The sequence below is a fragment of the Pteropus medius genome, unplaced genomic scaffold (assembly GCF_902729225.1).
Source record: "Pteropus medius unplaced genomic scaffold, Ma_sr-lr_union100, whole genome shotgun sequence".
NCBI lineage: Eukaryota > Metazoa > Chordata > Mammalia > Chiroptera > Pteropodidae > Pteropus > Pteropus medius.
The window spans coordinates 2104182-2128519 of NW_024354498.1; the positions used below are offsets into that span (position 1 = coordinate 2104182).

The following is a 24338-nucleotide window of genomic DNA, read 5'->3' on the forward strand; positions in this document are numbered from 1 at the left end:
GTCGTATGCTTTTCCTTACGGCCCCCGCCAACTCCTCTCTACTTACCCTCACAAAACTGGATTTTGAGGGTTTTTTTTTCCTTTTCCTTTTATGTTAGTTTCGGTACAATGGTTAGGCATTTATACAATTTCTGAAGTGATCCCCCCGATTAGACTAGTATCCATCTGGCACTATACATAACTATTGCGGTAATATTGACTATATTTCCTATTTTTTAAGAATTAAAAACTGAGTCTTGTCTGGATAAACCTGTAATCAATAAGGGGCATTAAAAATGGTACACACATTATTTGTTAATAACTTGAGTACTGAGATGATATCGTGACATGAGAATGTAAATGTTTCAGAGATAATAAAGAGTCTTCAAACTCCAATGGGAGATTAGTTTTGTATGTAAAACCAAGATGTAGCATTAAAATTTTCTCTAAATGTAATGTACTTGATACTAAAGCTATATTGTTCTTTATTCCAAATTACAAAACAAACTTTCTTATAAACATTTGAAAAAAATAGTATTTATATCTTGAATACTCAAGACCTAAAGTCATAGTGATGTGATTATAATTCTATAACAGTAGATATAGTTTGTATGTCGTAGAAAGATTCTGCTTTTTCATACACATTATATAAACATTGTTAAGGTTCCCGCCCCCCTCACCAGAAAAATAGTTTGTAGTGGCTGTAAGTAGTCCAAGTTTCTATTTCTCAATATTTTAACAGAATATTTCATTCACATTAAGTTCATGGGCTGGAATGATCCCTTAAAAACCACCATATGCATCTTACACAAAATGTCTTATTAGCTATAATGTTTTTTTACATATGCTGAACTACTAGCATTATCTTCCTTATTGTCCATGGTAGCAAGGGTTTGTGTCTCTAAGTAGTGGCAAGTCATATCACTTACTAGTTTATATAGAATCCCCAACAGGTACATTGAAATGTATTTTATGTACAACACAACGGCATTAAAATTTCTCAAGAAAGTCTTTAAGGTATCCCAAGTGTTAAAAGGCAGAGGAGTTCTAAAATAAATGAACAAACAAAATGAAAACAGACTCATAGATACAGAGAACAAAATGGTGATTGCCAGATGGGATTGGGGCTAGGGGGCTGGGTGAAAGGGGTGAAGGGTTAAGAAACACAAATTGGTAGTTACAAAACAGTCATGGGGGTATAGAGTGCAGCATGGAGAATATGGTCAATGATACTGTGGTGACTGTGTAGTGTTGGGTGAGTGTTGGACTGGTCGGGGGTGGGAGAGTCACTTCATAAATTGTACAGATGTCTGGCCACTATGCTGTACACCTGAAACTAATATAAAATAATATTGGATGTCAATTCTAATTAAAACATTTTTTTTTTGAAAAGCAGAGGGGTTCTGCTTTCTTGTGGATGGGGCATGTAACTGTTTTTATCAGGATGAAGCAGACACCAGAGGTTCCTAGATGAAAGGCAACATAAGTGGGCAGGTCCTTGAAAATGAGTTGTCTGGATTAGGTGCACAAGAGGCTTTGGGGTTGGTGCTAAAGAGATGAGACTTCCTTTCTTCTAGGTACATAGAGGGAAGAAGTTGTCTGTGACCTCTTTAGGACTTTCCCTAGCCTATCTGATTTCCAAACAACAGTTGGTAATTATTTGACCAACATATGAAAAGACTCCCTACTCTATGGTCCCAAGTAGTCAGAGTTACAAATAGGCATAAATATGCCTATTTGTATTTGGAGTTATAAGAAAGCACCTCTATACCTAAAGGCAGGAAGATAGGCCATTTAAAAAATATTTTCAAAGTTATTATCCTTCACAAGACAAAGTAACAATTCCTTAACATTTACACACGCTCCTGTGCATTCACACTCTTACTCATAGGCTGCTGTGTATAAATGATACCTCTTCACAAAGGAAGTTCCAGAGATTTGAGTTGTGCCTATATGAATGTCTGATGATATGAGTCACGCTATACCCAAATGCCCTTCTGCTCTTTGTAAAAGCACTGAAGAGACTTAATTCAATAAACCACTCATCACAGTGCGACTGATGGCACTGTTTTTGCCAAAGTTTTTGGTCCTGAGATATTTATTAGTGTTCTGTTCCTTTGTATTATTAAAAAGTTATTGAAGTATCTAATAAATTCAACATTTGATGCCACTTCAGCAAAACGAGCTATGTGGAGGAAATGTCAGGCAGTTATAAACATTTCTGAAGTAATGAATTTTGATATACAATATCTTTCAAAGATCCTAGAACTACTAAATCTTGAGTACCAATCTACAAACTTCACCTCCACCTAAATTTTTTTTCCCACAAAATACTAATAAGAAATTCTTATAATATTGACCTACAGTTTATTTGGAGATATCCTAATTTTGCTCTTCCACAATCATTTGTTTAATGAATAGAACTAATTACCCATAGTTCAAATATAAAGGAATATAAGCTGAAAGGTACACATTTGGTTAAGTAAATATATGCAAAAAAAGTGATTTTAAATTCCAGCATAAAGTAATTTAAACAGGTAATTCGGAGTATTCAGAAATGTCCCAACATGTATCTATTTTAAATAAAACCTTAGTATTGCTATTTTTACAAACATGACCAGAAGAGATTATCTTGGGAGAAGATAAAAGGAACAAGCACTTGAAAAAAAGAAATATGGAAATTAAAAGTTTTATTTTCATTAAGAAAAAAATTCCATACTTTTACATCTTTATTCATTGAAGCACTCTTCATTTCACATGGTCCTTAACTTTAAAAGGCACTGATCCAGTGAAATAAGACTACAATTAAGGCATTTTTTAAGGCACTTGTTTTTTATGTAGCTTAATTTTACAGTAAAACCTGGACCATGTTGAGCTACTCACAATTTGAATTTACGTGTTTTAGTAATTAATATTTTCATGTGAATTTCACAGTCACATATATAATGTATGTGGATATTACATTTAAAAAGAAAGCACAGAGAACATATTTTCTCACTGCTAAATATGGATAGGGAGTCTAAGAGAGAGAGTGAACTTGAGCACTACAAGAAGCTAGTACTTTTCCCCCACCTGTTGCATACCATCTTCCTGGAGTCTTTTTCTCCATAACCAAGAAGTTCTGAGGGCTAAATCAGAATTTCTTTATTGACTCATGAGGAAGTTCATGGGAGAAAGAAAATAGTAATCATAATTTTTTGCTTTAAGTTTTATGGATCACCCACATAGTTTTCACCAAACGTGATATATTTCCATATCCTGTTATGTGCATTATCTCCAGTTACCTATAACTTATAGTAAGTGCAACCTTTGTATCACTGATGTCTCTACTTCAGTGTCAAGCTGATTCAAAAACTATGGGTAAAGTTTAGCATCTTCAACACACAGCTCTCTTTCCCTTCTTCCATTTCACTATGGCATTTGATAATGTTGCAGTCTCTGAAGGCCAAAGGTCTACTTTGAGGGCTTTATGGTTTACATTTGTATATGCTATGGAAAACTGAATTGAAGCAAATTTTATTCTTATTTCATCATCATTCATGGGGTTCTTTAATTTCTTCGAAACATAAAATTATGTGAGTCTGAAAGCCTCCGCTAAGGGGTCCATGGAGGAAGAACACATCAGAGTGAAAGGCTGTGGGAGTGAATCTTTGAGTACACCACAGAACCTCACTCTCCCCAAAATTCAATAACACATTTTAAAAGAACCATAATAATACAGGTTTGTGTTAACATATATTTGGAAATCATTACATTTCAGCTATTCCTTCCTATACTTCATTTCTGTTCTTCTTGCAAAGATATTGGAAATACGTGTATTTTAAAATAAAAAGAAGAGTCCTAGTTCCCAAAGCTAAGGAATGAAACAAAGCATTGTTATCTAAAAATCTATAGTTCTTATTTTTTTAATTAAGTTTATTGGTGTAACATTGCTTAATACAATTATATAATTTTCAGGTGTACATTATAATTTGATATCTATATATTCTATTGTGTGATTACCACCCAAAGTCCAGTTTCCTTCAGCTACCATATATTTAATCCTCTTCACCCACTTCCCTACCCCCTCCTCCCCTACCCCCTTCCCTCTGGTAATCACTAGTCTATAGTCCATCCATAGGTCTCTGTTTGTGTTTGCTCCTATTAATAAGAATTCTGGGAAAGAATAAAGAAAACATAGATATATATGTGAAAAAAAAAAAACCCATGCTTAAATGTAATTTAGGAATCCAAATGAAAGAAGTACTTAAAAAATAACCAAAATCCTAAAATTCAAAAAGCATCATGCTTAAAAATTTACAACTTCGCTATGAAAATTTTTATGTCATTTACTGGTATACATTTAACAAATATGTGTTTATTTGAAAATACTAGCAAATACTGCAATAAAAGTCATATTTATCAAAACAAAACCAAAGTATGTATATATATGCATATAGATAGATAAATAAACAGCATTCTAAATCTTTATTAATAAAAAAAATTAGTTTAAGAACTTCCATAATGGCTGTAAATACTTTTCACTGTAGAAGTTATCTTTAGAAATCATTTTACCAGAAATCCAACAATTCAGACAAAAAAAGGTAATTCAATGTCCGCTCTAAATAGGGCCATAATGAACTTTCTCTGCCATTTGTCTCATTAAAAAAAAAAAAACCCTTTATTGCCTAGTATTAGGATAAGAAGATGAGAGGGAATGTAAAACTAATCAGTGACTACATAAACTTTTAGCCACCATGCTAATCAGAATGTTAATTTAGTGGATGAAATCTATATTTGAATCCTAGGGCTAAATAACATAAAAAGAATTTAAGATTATTAATAATTTAAGATTTCACTTGAATTTACTATTTTATGGTGCTCTAATATGTTTCCCTTTCATGCAATAATTTTTTATATTCATCAGGCAGCTAAATGTTTTCTATTAATTCCCCCATCACCAGGACAGAAAGTAAACTAGGCAATAGTGACTGGCTGACGTTTGCCTTTTTGATAGTGGGTAGAAAAAGGGCTTCGGTTATTGACATTGACTTGTAAATGAGTTGTACACTTAATAAGCCAGAGTAGGTAAGAACATCAGCCAATAGACACATTTTAAACATACAAAATAATCACTTATAAGGACACCTTTTAAAGTTCCATGTAAAATAACCAGATCATATTAACTGTATGCTGACATTGAAAGCTGTAGCCTAATAATAAAAATAAATTAGAGTAACCATTTTTAAAAGCAATTACTCTTTTCCTGGTGAAGCTAGTAAGACTTTCGCAATAAGAAAGAAACAAATCAGGATGCAGAGATCTGCAGAGGAAATAAATTGGTTAATAGGAAGTTACCATTATTAAGGCATCATATGACCTAATCTCCTTTATATAAGGACTTTATATAAATTTTAGTTTTATAACAGAATAATAATTAAATATTATATTGGATAATAAAGTAATGAATTGATTTCTCTAGGCAAAATAAAATGTATTGTTTATATCAATATATAGCACTTCAAAACCAGTTTCTACACATTCTCATCATATCTCCAATGTTCAATGTAAAATAAAAAAAAATCTATGATCATCTCAAACTACCCACTATATAAGATAGAATCTGAAATAAAATATTACTATTAGTAACTAAAACCTATGATGCATTGTTTCCTTTAATTTTTGGTAAATGTCTCTTCGTGATTTTTCTTCCCTTCCAAAAGAGAACAATTTACTTGCTCTCTTTTACAATGCCAATTCCTTAGAATCCCAACAAAGTTATTTTAGGATATTATCATAACCACTTATTAAGCAATACGTTAAACACCATGTTAATATGGTTAATCTCTGTACTCCAATAACATCTTGTGTTTACAGGAATAAGATGTGAGGTACATCAGAGATATTGCCATTTGAGATCTCAGTTTTCAATATTTTAGAAAATTACAAGATAAATACTTTCTTCTTTCAGAAACGAGAACAGAAAAAAAATAGTTAAGAATAAAAAGAACTGGAGAGAAATAGTCAAGCGAGAAGAGATGAAGATAGTAAGAAAATAGAAAATGAAATTAGAGGAAAAAAATCTAAAAAATAAAGACAACAATTTAGTAAATTAAAAAAACAGAAAGCACATCTGATGTTAGCCAATATCGTGGTATTGATTCCACTCAATCAGTGGCTCCTTCCCGCTGAAGTCCAGGAGCAGGGTGTGAGCCTGAGAGGGAAGGGGAAAGCTGGGCTTTAATGGGTCACCACGCTCTCCATCCATTCTGATTATGCTGTTATCCCTTTTAAACAACACTCTACTGTTCTTATGTTGAAGGAACAAGAGAGTGAGGATAGAATCAAAAAGGAGAGACTAGAAGTAAGAAAAAGAGAATTAAGGGAGACGCTTCTGAGGATTACGTAAATGAAGTTAGAATGACCTTTCCAGATGACTCAATAGTCCTTTAATTTGTTTCTCCCTCTCCCCATCACCTTCAAGTCCTGTTCAACAATATCTAGCATTTGAGGAGGGGAGGACAGAACCTGCTAGCTTATAGTACCCATCTTCCATTTCTCACTAATCAATACCCTACATCCTATTTGCTGCAGTCTATCTTCTTTTTGACTATCCCAACCTAGTTATTTTCCATTCCAGTAGCCTTTATAGACATCTATCAAAACATTTCTTGACAGAATGTAGTCACCAAGTTCCAGAAGACCTTCCAAAACAATAGTGAATATGTTTTAATATTTACACAAAATAAAGGGAAATTTTTCCAAATGCTGGATTCAACCATCACATATCCCACTCTTTTCAACTGATATTCCTAAGAAGAAAATATCTATTTTTAGAATGGATAGAATTTTTAGAACACTCATATACCAAAATTAGTAATAACATGAAATTTAACAAATTCATTAGGAATATGCCCAAATAGATGACTATAAATAGTCTCATCAGCAAAAAAAAAAAAGGTGTTAAAAGTGCATCATGAGGGCAGAGTTGCTGATTTGAACTATGCCGAGGTATCTCCCAGAGAGAGGGATGTAGTGGCAGATGAAGTGCAAAAAATCTTGGGAGATTGAAGCAGCCTTTGAGGAGTTGGATCTTCACTGGCGGGGAAGACATGCAATAGGACTCAGTCTGCTTTGCTTGGATGTTCATGATTTTTTCTTCTTCCTACCTGGCAGCCACAGTTTCTCAGCCACAGAAGTATGTTCATTTGAAAAGCTTAAAAGCCACTTATAATAAAAAAATATAGCAACATGAAAAAGGACATAAAACTTCTAGTTTCATTTCAAATAAGAAAGTATACCTTTTTGAAAAAGAGCGAACTCGAAACATACACATCTAATTGGAAATCTTGAAGATACACCATACTAGCAATTTCAAAAAATAGTATTTGAATTCATCTGTGATTCACTCAACTTTCTCAGATTCTTAGGGAAAAAATTCAAATTGCTTTTCTATGTATTTTAAAATAATAATAGTTATCAGATTTTATATTGTACATTACTACCTGTAGCAGTAGGAAATTTTAGAATTATAGAAAAATACTGACTGGACTAATTAACATTTAAAATATAAGACTGAACATTTTTCTTTTCATTATTGAGTCTAAATTGTTATAGAATAATATCGACAATATCTCACTATTCTGGTCAACTAATTACTGAATTAAAATACTCAATACATATTTCAACTGTATTAGGCCATGCTTTAATTGTAATTATTATATCATAACCAACCTTTAATGTCCCTGGCAATGAATATAGGAATCGAAGGGGAAATTGCAGATTACAAATAATTTATACTTGTTTCAACTAATTTATCTACCTACCAAATCTTTCATAGTAACAAAACTCAGAAAATTTCCATTTCACCATCTCTGCATATTGTCCAGTAAGAAATTAAAAGCACTGTACAGACCACATTGCAGGCTACAGCAAGAAAAAGAGGGCAGAGCAGCCTGCATTTTATGAAATGCACCATTCTTGCACAAATATACCTCTCACTTGAACACAAAGAAGATCTGGTAATTGATCATATTACTAAGGAAGGCTACTTTTCATGGAATTCAACCTATTATCCTGTCAGAGAATGTCTCTATTATCATCCAAAATCAATTTGTAGGTTCTAGTAACAGTCTGCCACGAAATAGGACTTCAATTGGACCAACTGTTGTAGCACGTAAAAAAGGGAGGAAGGGAGGTTGGAAGTTGTTTTTTATTCAGCTCCTAATGTATATCTGGCATTGTGATAGGTGTTTAAAAACATCTTATTTATCCAAAAGAAAGGAGTAAGGAAGTGACAGTAAAGTTAAATTTCAACTCCATTTCTAATTTTAGTTCAGCCGATTCACTACCCCAGTTATGTAAATTATTTCTTCCTTTCTTTTTCTCTTACCCTTGGCCTCACTCAATTTCTCATTGAATCCTGAGATTTACTTACATGATTGTTAGAATTCTTCCCCTTTTGTTTGATAGTTTTATAATTTGAGTTTTGGAAGGGAGTATAACAAAACTGAAGTAAGAGCATGGGCCTTAGAGTCAGAGAGCTTTGAGTTATGGATGAGTTAAATAATCATTCCGAGTCTCAATTTCCACATATACCTTCTTTGTAGGATTATTGTAAGGAGTAAATGACATAAAATAAGTAAAGTGCTTAATATGGTGTTCGGCACACTGTAAGAACTCAGTAACTTTGGCTATGGTTATTAATATTATAAAAAGGTAAACCAATGCTTAAAAAGTTACCATGACTCAATGACATAAATCAATTTCAGAGCAAAAACTGGAAGCAAGTTTCCCCAACCATTATTCTGTGTAGTTTTCAATATTTTAGAATAGTCTTGTGATGTAAGGATGTATTTACACATTCTCACAGTATTTAATTAGCACCAATCTATATAGATTTTATTAGTTCACTTGTAGTCTCTATAAAGACCTTCATATTCATTTGATAAACACCAGAATCTTAGCTCCACAAAGAGTAGCCTTTAAAATGTTTTAGTTTTCATTAGGGGCTAATTTCTATCCTCTTAGAATTGACCAACTGGAAACTGGTCCAATTATCCAACAGGTGTTATGTTTGTTAAGGTCACATTGGAGAAATGGAGGCAACATGAACATTAGAAGAGAGAGAAGCTGCCTGTCAACTGAAGCAGCTGCTTTAACCCACTGCCCAAATCCTCATCCTAGGGGACAAGAAACTTTAATCAGGACAACCACTTTATATAGTTTCTAGTAATGAGAACTTTCTCATCATCAAAACTGTCATAGTGTGAAAAGGCTTCATCAATTAGCAACATTCCGCATTAATTCCTATTAACCTTACGCCCACATGTTTAATTTTTTAAACTTTCATTAACTTTTATTCACTTAGATAATGAACTCACTGAAGGAACATTGTAAGTTTAATTATTAGTGTTCAGGAGCCTCTCCAAAATATCACAAACTTCTCAGTTTATTCAAAGCAAAAATTAAAATGGCTTCTGCCTGAAGATCAGAATCACTGAGAAAGATCAGACTTTTCATGCAAGTTGTCTTACCCCTAAACTACAGCCTTTCTTTTTAATCACTCTGAAGAGTTACCAAGCTACAAGTAGAATATTTATCAAAATAAAAGCATTTTTTCAAATGAGGATTATCATATTAATAATCAGATTATTTTAACTTCATTTTTTTAGACAATACATTTATTTTGGCAGAGAGAGAACAAAGTGAATCAACTGAGACAGAAAATAGACCAAAATAAAGATCATATGATGTACATTTTCTAAAACTAAAATTAAGAAAAATAGTCCTTGAAAATCTACCATAGGCACAGAATGCCTATGTCATTCTTAGCTTAGAAAGGGATTTGTGAGGTTCATAAAACAAGAAAATTTTATGAACTTATTTAGTTAAGTGCAATAGTTTTAAAACCAACACTGTAGTCCTCTTTTGGGAAATGAAGAGGTAATTCAACTATTAAAGTTTTAAAAAATGTTTAGGTCGATATTTAAAATAAATCAATCTACCAGACACTATCAGTGTTAAAGTAGATGAATGAATGTATGCTGTTACAAAATATATCAACTAGGTAATTCAATAATTTGTAAAATAAAACTTAAAAGTCATACAAAAAAGGTCGATTTTGTATGCATCGTCACTTTAATTTATATTCCAGAATTAGTATCCCAAATCATGGGATATATAATGTTATTCTACACCTGTTCATATAGAAATGCATATCTAACCTCAGCCACCACCAATATTTTCTCATGTTATTTTAAAACTATGCCTTATATTTTATTAAATAATTAAGAAGAAAAGTTATTTGGTTATTTTTCAAAAGGTTACTTAACTATTTTATACACAAACAGGCATTTTATTTCATTGGTATCTTTATAAAACTTTAGCAAATCTTTATATTAGTTCCTCCCACTGACTCGTAAGGTAATTATACATACCACAGTCTGATGATTGACTTGGATCACTTCATCGCCAGCATGGATTTTTTTGCACCGATCTGCAGGTGACTAAATTTAACATAAAGGAAATGATAAAGAACATAAATTTTATCAGCCATTTCCTCTCTCTGAAACACTACAATAAATTCACCTCTTTAAATTAGAGCGATGATTTAATTACAATCTTCAAGGAATTAAGCTAACAAAAAAGGTTACTAGTATTTAACATACTGTTTGTATTCTAGGTATAACTAATGACAGAAAGTAGAAATGCAAAACAATATATAGATATTATAAAAGACCAATATGTTTCTGAGAACATTAAGGGAAAATGATAATTGGTATTACTCTTTGCAAACTTTATGCAGACAACTCTATTAGGTTCTACTGGGCAAGTGGTTCAAAAATACAATTTAAAACATTATTTTTTTTTACCTTGAACCTTTCTATTTGATACAAATAATTCACATTAACCTCAGCCAATAAGTATTTTCAAGCACATGCTTATAATCAATATAAAAGCTCTTTCAACTAGTGATTAAGTTCCTAATTCATTTCATCATTAATACCATCAATTCTGAATAACTGAGGAAAGTAAATTAAAAGATGAACGGCCATTAGTTTAAGTTACATTATGTAACATTCTCTCTCTAAATGTCTAATTATAAGAACATCTTATTTCTTATGCTTCTTATTTCTTATGTTTCATACAGTGTAATATGTTGGCAAACAAAACCACACTAAATAAATGAAAATGAAATTTCCAAAGGAGGTAACAATTTTACCACTTTTTCCTTTATTCTCATAGGAGATTAAAAAACAACAACAACAAACAAACAAGCAAAATAAAACTTTGGGAAACTAATGTTGACAAGTTTTATGAAGTCTTTAGAAAACTAAAATGAGGTTAAAGATAGACATTTTATAATATTGTAGGTATGGGTAATGAATTTAAAATACTATTCTTTATTTTTCTTCTAGTGACTACTGATTATTGATCACACACATTATTATACACTTTAATGGTAATGCATATGGACTTTCGAATATATAGAAAATGTTTTAATGAAAATATATTTGTGTATTTACATATATGTGTTAATTTATCTATCAAATACAACTACAAATACTGTAATATTTATTCATTAGTATCTACTGAAAGCTAATGAAGAGTGATACCGTGATGGAGTCTAAAAAGTAAAATGCTACTTTCGAGACACTGGAATAGGATTTATTTTAAAAATGATTTCCAGCTCCTTTATTTTTTATTCATTTCCATTTCCCATTATTTCAAAAACAAAGAAGTCTTGAAAAAATATTAACCTCAATTCAACAAGTTTTAAAATTTATAATAAAATTATTTGCTATACTTTACAGCAAAGTAAAATAACTTATCCACATTAGTGAGCACCTTTACTAAGACTCAACACAGACCTTCTAATGATAAATGAGTACCAAAGGGTACCAAAGATAAAATATTTTCAAGAAAAAAGAATTAAATGATGAACTATTAATATTTGGTTCATATCTGAACTACTCACAGAATCAATCTTTCTTTGATTGCTTGTCAATTTATCAAATATTACTGAGTAATTAAAATGATCAATGTGTAGCGCTCAACTTTCTTTTACAGATCCTAGACAATATAGGGATAACATTCTTACCAATTCTTCAAGAAACAGTTCAAAATCACAATTTCTGTGATTCCTTCTGATTTCAGTTGGCAGCATTTACTATTCTTTCCTTCGTCCATCTACGCAAACGTTACAATCTATTTACACAGTTAAACCCCAGCTTGCACACCTTAAGGGCAACAAGCTAATTTAATTTTTAAATTCTTTCAATAATCTAGCCCCATGCTTGAAACATAGCAGACATGAACAAAAGTTTGTTAAAATGAACAAATGAGTAAATGAATGATCAAAGGAGTGATTCATCAATGACAAGAGTATAGTTTACAGTATCTTACTGCATTTATAAATTTTAAGTAGTTCACGACATGCATTTAAATGATATTCTTGATCTCATATAACTCTTATATTTAATACCAAATGTGAAGCCAGTACAGCAATCCAACTGCAATATATTATTATGTGTTTTACCATTCACAAGAAACCAAGAGAGGCTGGGGTAGGGGGGAAGGGGAGGAGGAATCAATAAATGATTAAAGTAATAGGAGAATTAGATGATAAGAATGTTGATTATTTTTAAAAGAAAATGCTAGTAAAATGTTGAGATTAACAACTTGAGATTAAGTAATTCCTCCTCAGTCTTCTTTGAAGGAATACAGCATAAACATGCAATTTGTCAGAATTTTTAAAAGAAAAAAAATTCAAAGCTCAGCACCTCTTTAAAAGAGTAGGATGGGAATCCGGGACAAGCAAATGCAGGGATAATGATTTACTATGCTATTCAAATCTATCATACTGATCGTGTTAATGCCCAACATAATCACTTCACATTTCTGTGACTCTTATGCAGTCTTTCATATTCATTAGCTTATTTGATTTTCTTTTTAAATTTTTAAAAAGTTTTTTTTTAAATTAAGTTTATTGAGGGTGAGATTGGTTAATAAGATTATTTAGGTTTCAAGTGTACAGTTCAATAATACATCATATGTATACTGCATTGTGTGTTCACCACCCAAAGTTTAATCTCCTTCCGTCGTCATATATTTGACCCCCTTTACCTCTATCTACCTCCCCCCTTCCTCTTCTTTTCCCTCTGGTAACCACTAAACTGTTGTCTGTGTCTATGAGTTTGTGTTTGTTTGTTTGTTTGTCTAGATCATTTTATTTTCACAACGATTTAGAAAGGTATGTAGTGCAGATGATATTATTTCCAATTTACAGTTTAGGAAACTAAAGTAATGAGAGGGCGAGTCATTTGCCAAAAATTACACTGCCAGTGAGCTGCAGAACTGCTGTAGGACGTAGGCCAAGGGATTCTGACCCACTGCTTACAGTGGTTCTCACATAGGCTGGTCTCCATAGTTTTTGATTCAGTAGGTCAGGGATGGGGTTCAAGAATCTGCATCTCTAACGAATTCCCAAGGGAGGCTGATACTGCTGGTTCAGGGAGGGCCTCACTGTGAAAACCACTGAGTATGCTGCCCCTCTCCACTGACTTAAGCTGAATTATATTAGTATTATACAAGTAGTCAGAAAGTATGACTTAATCTGATGTTTTTTTTCCTTACATGAGCTAAGTTTCTTAATATAAATAAACTATCTGACAGATGGAAGTAGATTCTTTTAGATGTCACAATAACTTGTCATGAACCAGAAAATACTTAACAAAGATAAATCTCTTGCTGTGAACAGAAAACATCTGATTTACTTTAAGTAAATAGCTATTCTAAACTCAATAAACTGACTGAAATTCTCCTCAAACCAGCCCTTACTAACTTAATATGTCATTTTAGTTTTATCTCTTCATCAGTTCATGCTCTCAGAAGTCAACCTCAATCATGGAGATATATAAGTTGTTTAACAATAAAAGGAAAAACACACACCAAAATTAAAAATGTTATAATACTTACATTTTCTGTGGTTCCAGTAATTACATGGAGGCCATCATATGTTGATTTAATATACATACCCTAAGAAAAAGACAGCATCAGAAAAAAAAAAAGTGAAGCACTTGAAATGTTTCCAAGTACATTATAACTTCATTTACAAAAAATATTTTCCTATCCAATTAAAATTGCCACATGCTCCAAGGATGAATCCATGATTTAATGATGCTGTCTTTAAACTACCTGAATGTTCTGGTTTCTAAAATTTGTACATAGCTTAATCAAATAACTACTTGAAAAGTGAATTGCCTATGAAACTTGTAAAATGCAGCATCTTAATTCAATACCCTGAAGAAAGAACCCACCTCACTCCCCACAAAAGTCCACACTATGTGTTCTGTGGCAAAACAAAAGTTACAATGAAAAATTCAAATATCGATACTTATTAGCTTATTATATTTGATACATATTATATAATAAAAAGTAGACTTCTACAGAGCCACTTCAACTACAACTAACTGGATATAGAAGAGTAACAAGATACTGTTAGTATAATTTTTTTTTCTCCTGCTCTTTTGTGGTATCCTGCATTTTCTGCCTTTATTTCTTATTGATGAAATTTTAATAATTAAATCCAATAATCTCTACACCAATAACTAAGAGGTAATGCATGGCAACTCCTCCTTTCAGTAAGGAGGGCGAGATTCAATTTTCCATTTAAATAAAGCCATTTTGAGAAAGCTTCATTAAAGTTTAAAGATTATCCAGCAATCCTGAAATTGTGCAAGCTTTATGAACAAATGAAAACTTTAAATTATAAGACTTTAAAGGAAAAAAATATCATAAGGAACTATTCACATTTTAAATATTAAAATATTTTTATTTAAGTAAATAAGAAAAAACAAAATTGATGATTCAGAAAATGGCCTTTTTAATTCTCTAAGGAAGATTTTGTTACTTTGAATTCTCTTTGGGGAAAAATTACCCCAGTTTTACCTATAAAAGTGCTTTGCATTTTCAAATATTCATTTCAAAAATAAAACAAAGCTAATTTTAACAAACTTGAAGTCTGAAATATAATGAACTTAACATAATCAACAATATCATCAGAAAAAGCATATATTGAAGCACTTATATAAAGTAGACAATTACTATAACATTAATTTCCCATACCTTTATGTTAATTATATATTTAGATACCTGAATGTATATGTTTTCACTGAAACAAGTAAGAAATAAAAACAAAAAATAGTAAACTTCATGGAATGCAATTATTAAGAAGTCACTGGGTAGGTTTCAATTCTGAAAAGCCATTTCAATAATGTCATATGTCCAAAATGTTGGTATCACTTCTAAAAATGGCTGAACCTGGATCTCTAATGTGAAACAAAATGAATGTTTTAAAAGGTGATCACTTACCTGTAAACTCTAGTTTCTTAAGTGAAACTTCATCGCTTTATATAAATAAATAACTAACCTCAATACAAGTACAAATAGAAATTAATTAAGAAATTGGTTACAACTGTATGGTAATATTCAACCTTACACTGGTGACAAATGTATAACATACTTACTTTTGAAGTTAATATTTATTCCATTATTTATTGAAAGGTAAATATAATGATGCTATTATAGAATGCAGAAGAGGACAAGATCCTTGCAATCATCTCTCCCCCACCCAGGAATTAACAAAATGACATCAAATTAAAACAAGATCTTAAAGTATATTTGTAAGAACTAAACATTAAATTTTGTTTTAGTCTTTTACATAGAAAGATTGTTAGACAATAGAGTAGAAAAAGACAGTGAAAGAAACAATACATATTGCTTGGACATACAAAACAATCATCATTCATCACTATTTGTTACCGTCATCACTAATATCTATTTGTTACAATGTGCCAGAGACTGTTTTAAGTGTTTTACATTTATTTCACAATAGCCCGTGTGGTAGAAACTATCATTACTTCTGTTTTAGAGATAAGGAAACTGAGGCACAGAGAAGCTGGGGGTCTGCCCAAGGTGGTGAAGCCAAGTTTCTAGCCCAGGCAGTAGAACTCCAGACCACACTCTCAACCATTAGGCTCCCGATTTATTGGTTTATTAACAGGAGAGCTGTATATCTTTGCTTTTCTTATTAGAATATAACATTTGGCAACTATAGATATTAAAGTGAAATATCTGTTTAACATCTATTCTAAAATACTAAGACCTCTTTAGCACATCTTTATTATGTGCAATGTGGTTATAAAGAGTAACTGGGTTTGATATTTTACAAATTTACTTTAATCACCCATCTCTTCTGACAACTATAAGCTGAAGTTGATTATATTTCTCTCCACACTTCTTTTAACACTGTGCATTACTGATTATGAATTAAGGTGTTTTAAAAGAGCTCTAAACAATCTCATAAATGATTAAGTCATAGAGAAAGTCTAGTATCCTAAGATAAATCTTATAGTCATTGAGTTAATAAAAACTCATGGAGATAATCTAGTTATTACTCTGGAAATAAAATCTGTGTGTAATTGTACATACCAGGAACTTTAATAAAAATGGCAATTGTAAACTAAAGCAAGTATCTATTAGTTATAGGAAGAGGATCTCATCATTATTTATACATAATTAAATGTTATATGATTTAGGTTAAAGCTATTTTTTTCAGATGGATAAAATATTTAAAATGCTTAAATAAAGAAGGATCTAGCTACGTATAGAGTTCAAGTCTAGTGACTTCATTGTTATGAGTAATAGAAAAGAAAGCACATATTTAAAATGCCACAAAGAATGAAGATATTTTGTTTTATGCAATATTTTCATTTCTAACCTCAATCGGCCATTTGTTATAACTACTTTTAATAATCAAAATTAACATCATCATCCTTTTTATCTCCCTCTGGTAGTGCTAATGAGAAAAATGGCCAAAAGTCAGGCACCAAAAGAACTAAGAGAAGAAACAAGTTGCTTAGATGAGCTTCAAACTAATCATCTTCTGAATAATGAAAAGTCCACAGAACTACATCCGATCACTTGTTCACCTCTGAGAAAGGGTAAAACAGCAGGAGGACATGTAATTCAAATGGCTCTTTTTCTGGAACTGAGACAAATCTGGGCTTCCATTTCATCAAAACCTTCATTCTTTCCTTTTTCCTGAAACCAATTAATTAATTCTGGAGCTGACTCGAACAGCTCCCTCTCTCCTGCTCAGCTTGCCAAAATGACATTTGCTTCGCTCTCTCTCCAAACGTTGGTTAACCAATGGGAGTCAAAGCAACCTCACAGTCAAGTCAATGAAATAAGGCATATTTGGAGATAGTCCAAGTGCCTAAATAGCAAAAGAACTCTCTGAGGCCAAGAGACTTCCTTCCTCAAGGATGTCCCCACCAGCCCCTTATTCTCTATTCAACTGATCTCTTGGCTCTGATTTAGTTTAGATACTTTCTAATAGCACTCATTTTCCTTCTTTAATTTTCTGCTCATTTTTATTGTTTAAAAGCATTTCAGAAACTAGTTTCATATTTTTCATCATAACTAAGCACATTCTTCACCATTCCTTATAATGCTCAGGTCCTAGGAAATTTTACAAATTAAGCAGACAGTTGATGAACAATTTATGCAGTTTATCAGTGGAAGAACAAAGTAGCTACCTTTTGTCTATGAGAGAGCCTCCATTTTGAAACTGGCAGAAGACTTTCTGCAGATGTTTCTAAGCTAATTAAACCTCACTAAAGCTTGGTATTCTCCCACAACTTTCTATTTATTTCACTCATTTACCATTTGGACACTTCCTATGGCTAAGCACATGCTAAATGTTACCAAAATCCTCAAATCTATTTATTCATATGCGACTGACTAAACTTAAAGGTGGCTGATTTTTAAAATGATACCCTGAATAAGTCATGTAAAATTTCTCTTTAGTCATCTCCCCTTTAATATAAACCATAAGAAATAGTTTTGTAGTTAGCTCTTTTTTATGAATATTCAACATTTTGGTTGTTTCCTTTCCTGCCTCTGAAATATCTTCCCAATAAAGTACTGCCGATTGTCCTTTAAAACTGAATTTCTCTGGAAGAAAAAAATTGCTTGGATGAGCTTCAAACTAATCATCTTTTGAATACTGAAGAGTCTACAGAACTATATCTGATCACTTGTTCACCTCTGAGATAGGGTCAAACAGCGGGAGGACATGTAATTCAAATTTTAAAGTCATCCTCCTAAACTTCTCGTATCTCCCTTTAGCAATTCCAAGTTTAAATGTGGGATAATGGAACACGCATTGTTCAGATGTATTCATTTAGATTTACCTCAGCTTAAACCCTGCCTCTATTGTGTATTACCAATATATGATGCAGGGCAAATTGATGAAGACTTGTGATTCCAATTTTCTCATTCGCACAATGAGAAAATTAATACCTACTCTATAGAGTTGTGAGGAAAATGCCTGGCAAATGGTAAGCACTCATTTCTTCTCTTTTCTCAATCTTTCCCAGACTATTTAATTGAATCTGGTTCCTAGCATTTTAAGTTCATGACTATTCCAAAGAGCAGACCCAGATCTATTTTTTTCAAATTTAAAGCTTTATAAAAGGCCTGTCCAGGGCTATAACTTCATTTAAAAAATCAAGATTTCATAAAGTCCAATAATTAGCCTTGTGTTGACTCACTTCATGTGTTTATTTTTTCCCCATGATATCAGTGGAAATTAGAGGGAAAAATAAAATCAGGCTCTTTTCTCAGAACCATACCATCCTTAGAACCATAGACTCAGAGAGCTAGAGGGAGCTTTAGAGATGATCTAGTCCAGCCTTTCTGGCCCCCAAATTCTACAGATGAAAATATCAAGGCCAAGGAAATTAAATTTACTCTCCCACTTCCCCCAGATCACATTCACAGCAATATTTTATGTAAGTGATTTGTATCCAGGTGTCCTGACTCCTAGTCTAACACGACATAGTAATTGGCTGATAATTTCCCACTTTATAAATCAAGCTTAGAGAGCTTCCCTTCCTTCATAACTACGGAAAGGGATGTAGAAAGGAAAATCTTTAATTCTATAGGTCGAAAGGTGCTTGAAATAAAACTGGACTTTGTAAAGGTAGCCAAAAGGAATAAGTAATAACTAAAAACCATAAATATTACTTTGAATAAGTTTATAAATGTTAGAAATAAGCTCTTAAACCTAATTAAAGTTAGATTTAACACTTATAAGTTATGATGATGACATGCTTGCTGGCTATTTGATATGCTGAGTTCCATCTTCCCAGGAAGACACGGATAAAAGCCACAAAAGCCCGAGGAAGTATGGTTACCTAAAAGTAATTTACCAAATATTAGAAGAAAAGTCAATCTATAGAAGAAATGGCTTCAAACTGAAAAATCACTTGTGGCCAATGAAGGCTTTGCCCTCTGAAATAGTTATATACATACATATTTAACTGAAGAAGAAACATGACGTAAAAGCTAAACCTGCTTAGAAATTTTTAAGATCATATTATCTGATATAAATTATTAATGCTAGCTTCCAAAATTTCTGTTTTCTAAAATATCATTAATTATAATCCTTGGAAAATTCAACAGGGAGAAATTAGAAACACTGTAGCACCAAGCTAACATGTAATAGTTGGGTAATAGGTAAGATATTCTCCAGCCACTTTCTTGGTATTTTATTTTCCTGTTTTGAAACCGGCAGCATACTTATAGATATTTTTTGTCTTTCCTTCATTAATATTAATTTTATGTGCTTTCTTTCTAGAGGCTTAAAAAAGAGATTTCTCCTTTGGGTTAAATTCAGAAGCAATACAATTTTTAATCAGGTGAACAAAATGTAGATGATTACCTTTATTATTACATAATTTAAAAAAATTAACATCTCATGGATGTTAGCCTAGTTTTGGCAATATCCACTTGCTTACTCAATCTTATAGGGAAGAATGGGTATGATTTAGAAAGGATATAGCATTTGTTTAGTTTACCCACCCTAAGGGAAGAGAGACCTATTAAAAGCAGAACAAACCAAAGCAAAACGAACAAAACACCCACCTGCATGGGTGTTAACACTGTGGTTCTTACTATTAAACTTATGTAAACTTCCTTTAAACCTAAGGAACTTTGGTAAGGAGTGAAAGAACACAATAAAAGCCAAATTATTACCAAAGTAAACAGGGTAATTCAGAAATCACTATTTTTTATTTTCTTTCATCTTCATTTATCTTCATAAAACTTCTTATCATGACAAACTCCTATTACCTTCACTCTTCTAGACAAAAATACCAAAATGTTCAAAGTTTGTTAAAATTCATGGATTCCCATATTCGGATGCTGCTTTGCCCACACCATTAGCAGTCCACTAACGGATGGTGGCTTTGATAAACATGGTATCTCTTACCAGCCCTTCACTTGGTTTGATGTTTGCCAGTTGAATCACTTCCAGGTGAGCTGACTGTGAAACCAGAGGATCTGATGACAGGGATATGATATGGTCACAGACGCCAGAAAGAGTTTTACACTGAAAACAAAAAAAGAAAAAAAGCTGATAAACACATGTCGTAAGTAAGTAGTTGGCATTTTATTCTATAAAATCTGCATTAAAAAGGTATTCGGGTGGGAAAAATACATATGCACACAACACATCTATATTCTAAATTATTGATACAAGAACTATATATCAAAATATTTAAGGAAGTTATAGTTATGTTTTATTTCCACTATTTGATTCATCAGACCTAAAAGAAAATGATTGTTTCTAGACAACCTTAATAATTTGAGAACTTCCTGATAACCATCACTGGATTAAACTAAATTCGATAATTCCAAAAACTTTAATGATCAGAATAGTTAAAAAAAAATATCCAGCCAAGGTCCAGGTAAGATGAATCTCCCAAATCTGCCTGATGAACTCCTCCTACTTATTCGTCTAGACATTTCTACTCAAGGTTATCTTTGTATAAAGTTTCTGACTTCCTCCAGGCAAAGTTTGGCACTCCTTCAATCCTGCATTCTCAGCATTCTATGAATAGTCTATAATTGTATGATAACTATGTTCTGAAGCCCTCTTGAGGCAGAGACCATGTCCCACTCATCTCTGACTTCTCTTTCTCCCCCACCTACTACCTGCCACCCACACCAGGTAGTCAGATCCTAGAACATATAAGGTACTCAATAAATATGAGTTGAATATAGTGAAAAGCAAATGAGCTTTAACAATGAGTGGCTTGACTGAGGAAAGAAAGTTAGTGCTTTAGTTAGGGTAAATCCATTCACACTGATACAAAATAATAGATTTAAAATACATGCATAATGGTATGGTTAGGACTTACACATGGAAAAATCATGAAGAAAGTGGAATGAGTGAATGAAGCTTGGAATATAATGCCCTAAAATATGCTGGCCCTTACATGCTTTACAGACTCTCATTGTACTTAATGAAGCCTGCTGCCCATCTTTGAGGGTTTTGTTTGTTTGCTTATTTTTGTTTTTGCTTTTCCCCTACTGTAGAAGAAGCTATTTTTTTTTGTAGCAATCAAAATGCTATCTTCTATCCATCTCCAACAAGTTACATTTGTTCTGTGACCATGCATTACCCTACTGAAAAGAACAGAGTTTTTTCACCTTGAGCAGATAATGAGGACTCTCTTTTTATTCTGTATTCTGTAATTGGTCCACGGTCTCAGTGTACTCAGGGTTCAGCTTCTTCACAGGACAGAAACTGCCAGACTAAATTTCCCACTGTGTTCACAAACCTGCTTTTCAAGGCTGTACTTTTATTGTGGCTATCAGCCCCTAAAGATAGACATAAGCTGGCACAGTAGCAATATCCATGGAAAGAACGTGGGTTTGATATGAAGACAGAGGTAGGCAATCACCACACTGCTGGTTACTTGCTGTGTGACTGTGAACAAGTTATTTTATATCCCTGAGACTCAGTTTCTTCATATAGAAAACGGGGTAATAAAAATTACTTTCTGTGGTTTACATCACAAATCAGGATAATATATTAAAAAAAGAGCCCAATATGGCTCCTATAAAAAGAAGACACTAAATAAATGCTTATTTTCCCTGTGTTGCTTTCTCTACCCTCCAAGGGCTCAATCCTTACTTGTGGGATGGATTATGTCATTATCGTTAATCCTATGGCCTTGCTGTCCATCTTATAATGACCAGTAATCATACTGCATGATCATGATAGAGTTCACAGCTCTTTACTCTCTCACGTTCAAGTCTCAGCTCTTTCTCACGTTCAAGTGCTCTGAAATGCAAATTACCCTAAAGAGCTGCTAAGCAAAGTGTCAACAGGAACCCTCCTCCCCAAGCAGGGAAGCCTACAGGACCAGCTTTATGGGCCTGTGACCTGCGAAGTCACACAAGGGCCTGCACTTAGTGTTACTCTCTGCTGTTGCCATCTGGGAATTCTTGTTTTTGAACAAGGGGCTTGACATTTTAATTTTGCACTGTGTCTCACATATTATGTAGCCCATCCTGGGACTCCAGTCTTGGTGTGTGTGTTTTTTAAAAATTCCTTTTGAAAATATTCATCAATGGCCATGGGAAAAAGGACAGAATGGCAGCAATTTACATATGAAAACTGGCTGCAGTTCAAATTGCTGCTGTTTGACAGAAAGATAAACACTTTTGGGCAGATTTAAATCTTTTAACTTTTCTTTTCCTCCCATATGTAGTTACTTCTTCATTCTTATTTTCTCTTTATCTCAAGAGTGGAGATAACATTGTTAATTCTGAAGGGTTTCTATAAAGAACACTTGGATTGCATGACAATCTGAAGGTTACTAAACTAGTATGCTAAAAAGAACCCTCTGTGGTTTCTACAAGTTGAAGCATATTTCAAAAGAGTCCAATGTATAAATAAATAGGAAGGTAATGGATGTATACAAATGGCTCATGTGTGAGCATTACAACATTCAGGGCTTTGTACGACACCCTGGTAATGAGCAATGGTAGCTCTCCTATTCAAGCATTGAAAGCACTTAGAAGTGGGGGAGAAGGGGAAAAGGCAAAAATACTAGACTGTAGACATTTTTACAAAACTAATACCATTTAAATCCACTGTATTAAATTGCAAATCATTTTTTTTTCAGATTCTTTGAGTGATTTTTATTTATTTATTTATTTATTTATTTATTTTTGCAAAAATATCTGCTATGCGCTAGGTCTGCTGGGAATACAAAGGTTGAGTAAAATATTGACTTTACTGGCAAAGCTATCAGGATTGAATGAAGATCTTGGAAAATAATAATAGAAAGACTAAAAAGAAACTTCACTAGAACTCTGCTGCCTGTTTGAGAGATAATGTACTAGAACCTTTATATTGCAGCATTTGGCACTTGACTAAATAAGCTAGTAAGAACTGGTATAAAATGGCCTGGCTTTATATGCTAATTCTACACTCATTATTGCAGTATACATCAAGCCACTGCAGGAAACCACATTAAGACTACAATGGCAAAGTTCTGGGGAAATTATTTACCATGTTCTTGTAAAAAGTAAATTTACTCATTCAGTGAAATCGTGTAATATTATGCTGTTATCATTTTAAAACACAGTATTATCTATTGCTACTAACAGTGCATTCTAGAAAATTAAAATTATAATATAGCAAGAAAAATACATTATTTATAACTGTAAGTTAATTAACATCAATGTTATAGAACACCTATCATATGTCTGACACAATGCTAAATACTTCATATTCATTATCTCATTTATCCTTATAACAACTTCCTGAAGTAGGTATTATTATCGTCAGTTTAGCAGATGAGAAAGCATGGCTAAAAAAACAGACCGACGTCATTGCCTTGGCAAAAGAAGGACTTGAATTCTTAATCATTATTCTTACAGCTTCTTATTTCGATCCTTAAATCTCAACTTTTTTTTGATGAATTTCATTTTGTATTGTTTAAAATCTATATCTGTATTAAATGGATGTTATATAACACATTGAAATTACATAGTATAATGAAATATAAGGTCAGCTTGCAAGCGTTCTTCCAACTTACAATGCAGTTTAAATCCGGAGTAGAACTGAGACTATGAAGGACAGTCTTGGGGAAATGTAAAGCAATTTTAGCAGCAGGAAGACATCTCCATTCTAGCTAGAAGATGACTGGTAACCACTGGTATGAAGGGGAGTCTTCTGCTATGTTTACCATATTCGTACCCAAAAATTTTAAATTCTATTTATCTTTAAAGAATTCTTTAAAAAAAAATTGAAACTAAAATTAAAGCCTAGTGAGTAATATGCCTTGAATAACATAAAAGGGAACATAAAATGGCAATAGGTATTATAACTGACCCTCTGGATTGTTATAAACCATTCAAGATGGCAAAAAAGAATTAGTCACTGAATAGTCGTTAACAGACAGGAGTAGCTATGATATAAGAACCTTTTAAAACAGAAGTATGTCACAGGC

At 32.6% G+C, this 24338-nt stretch overlaps 1 protein-coding gene across 1 annotated transcript in view; it reads right to left on the reverse strand.

Moving 5' to 3' along the window:
* The window catches only part of CNKSR2 (connector enhancer of kinase suppressor of Ras 2), a 265051-nt gene that overhangs the window by 120780 nt on the left and 119933 nt on the right, over positions 1 to 24338 (reverse strand). The window contains exons 6-8 of the mRNA XM_039852288.1: positions 20300 to 20419; positions 13939 to 13998; positions 10398 to 10466 (exon numbers count right to left, since the gene is read on the reverse strand). Coding sequence (XP_039708222.1) covers positions 10398 to 10466; positions 13939 to 13998; positions 20300 to 20419 — 249 coding nt within the window. The remainder of the gene's footprint in view (positions 1 to 10397; positions 10467 to 13938; positions 13999 to 20299; positions 20420 to 24338) is intronic.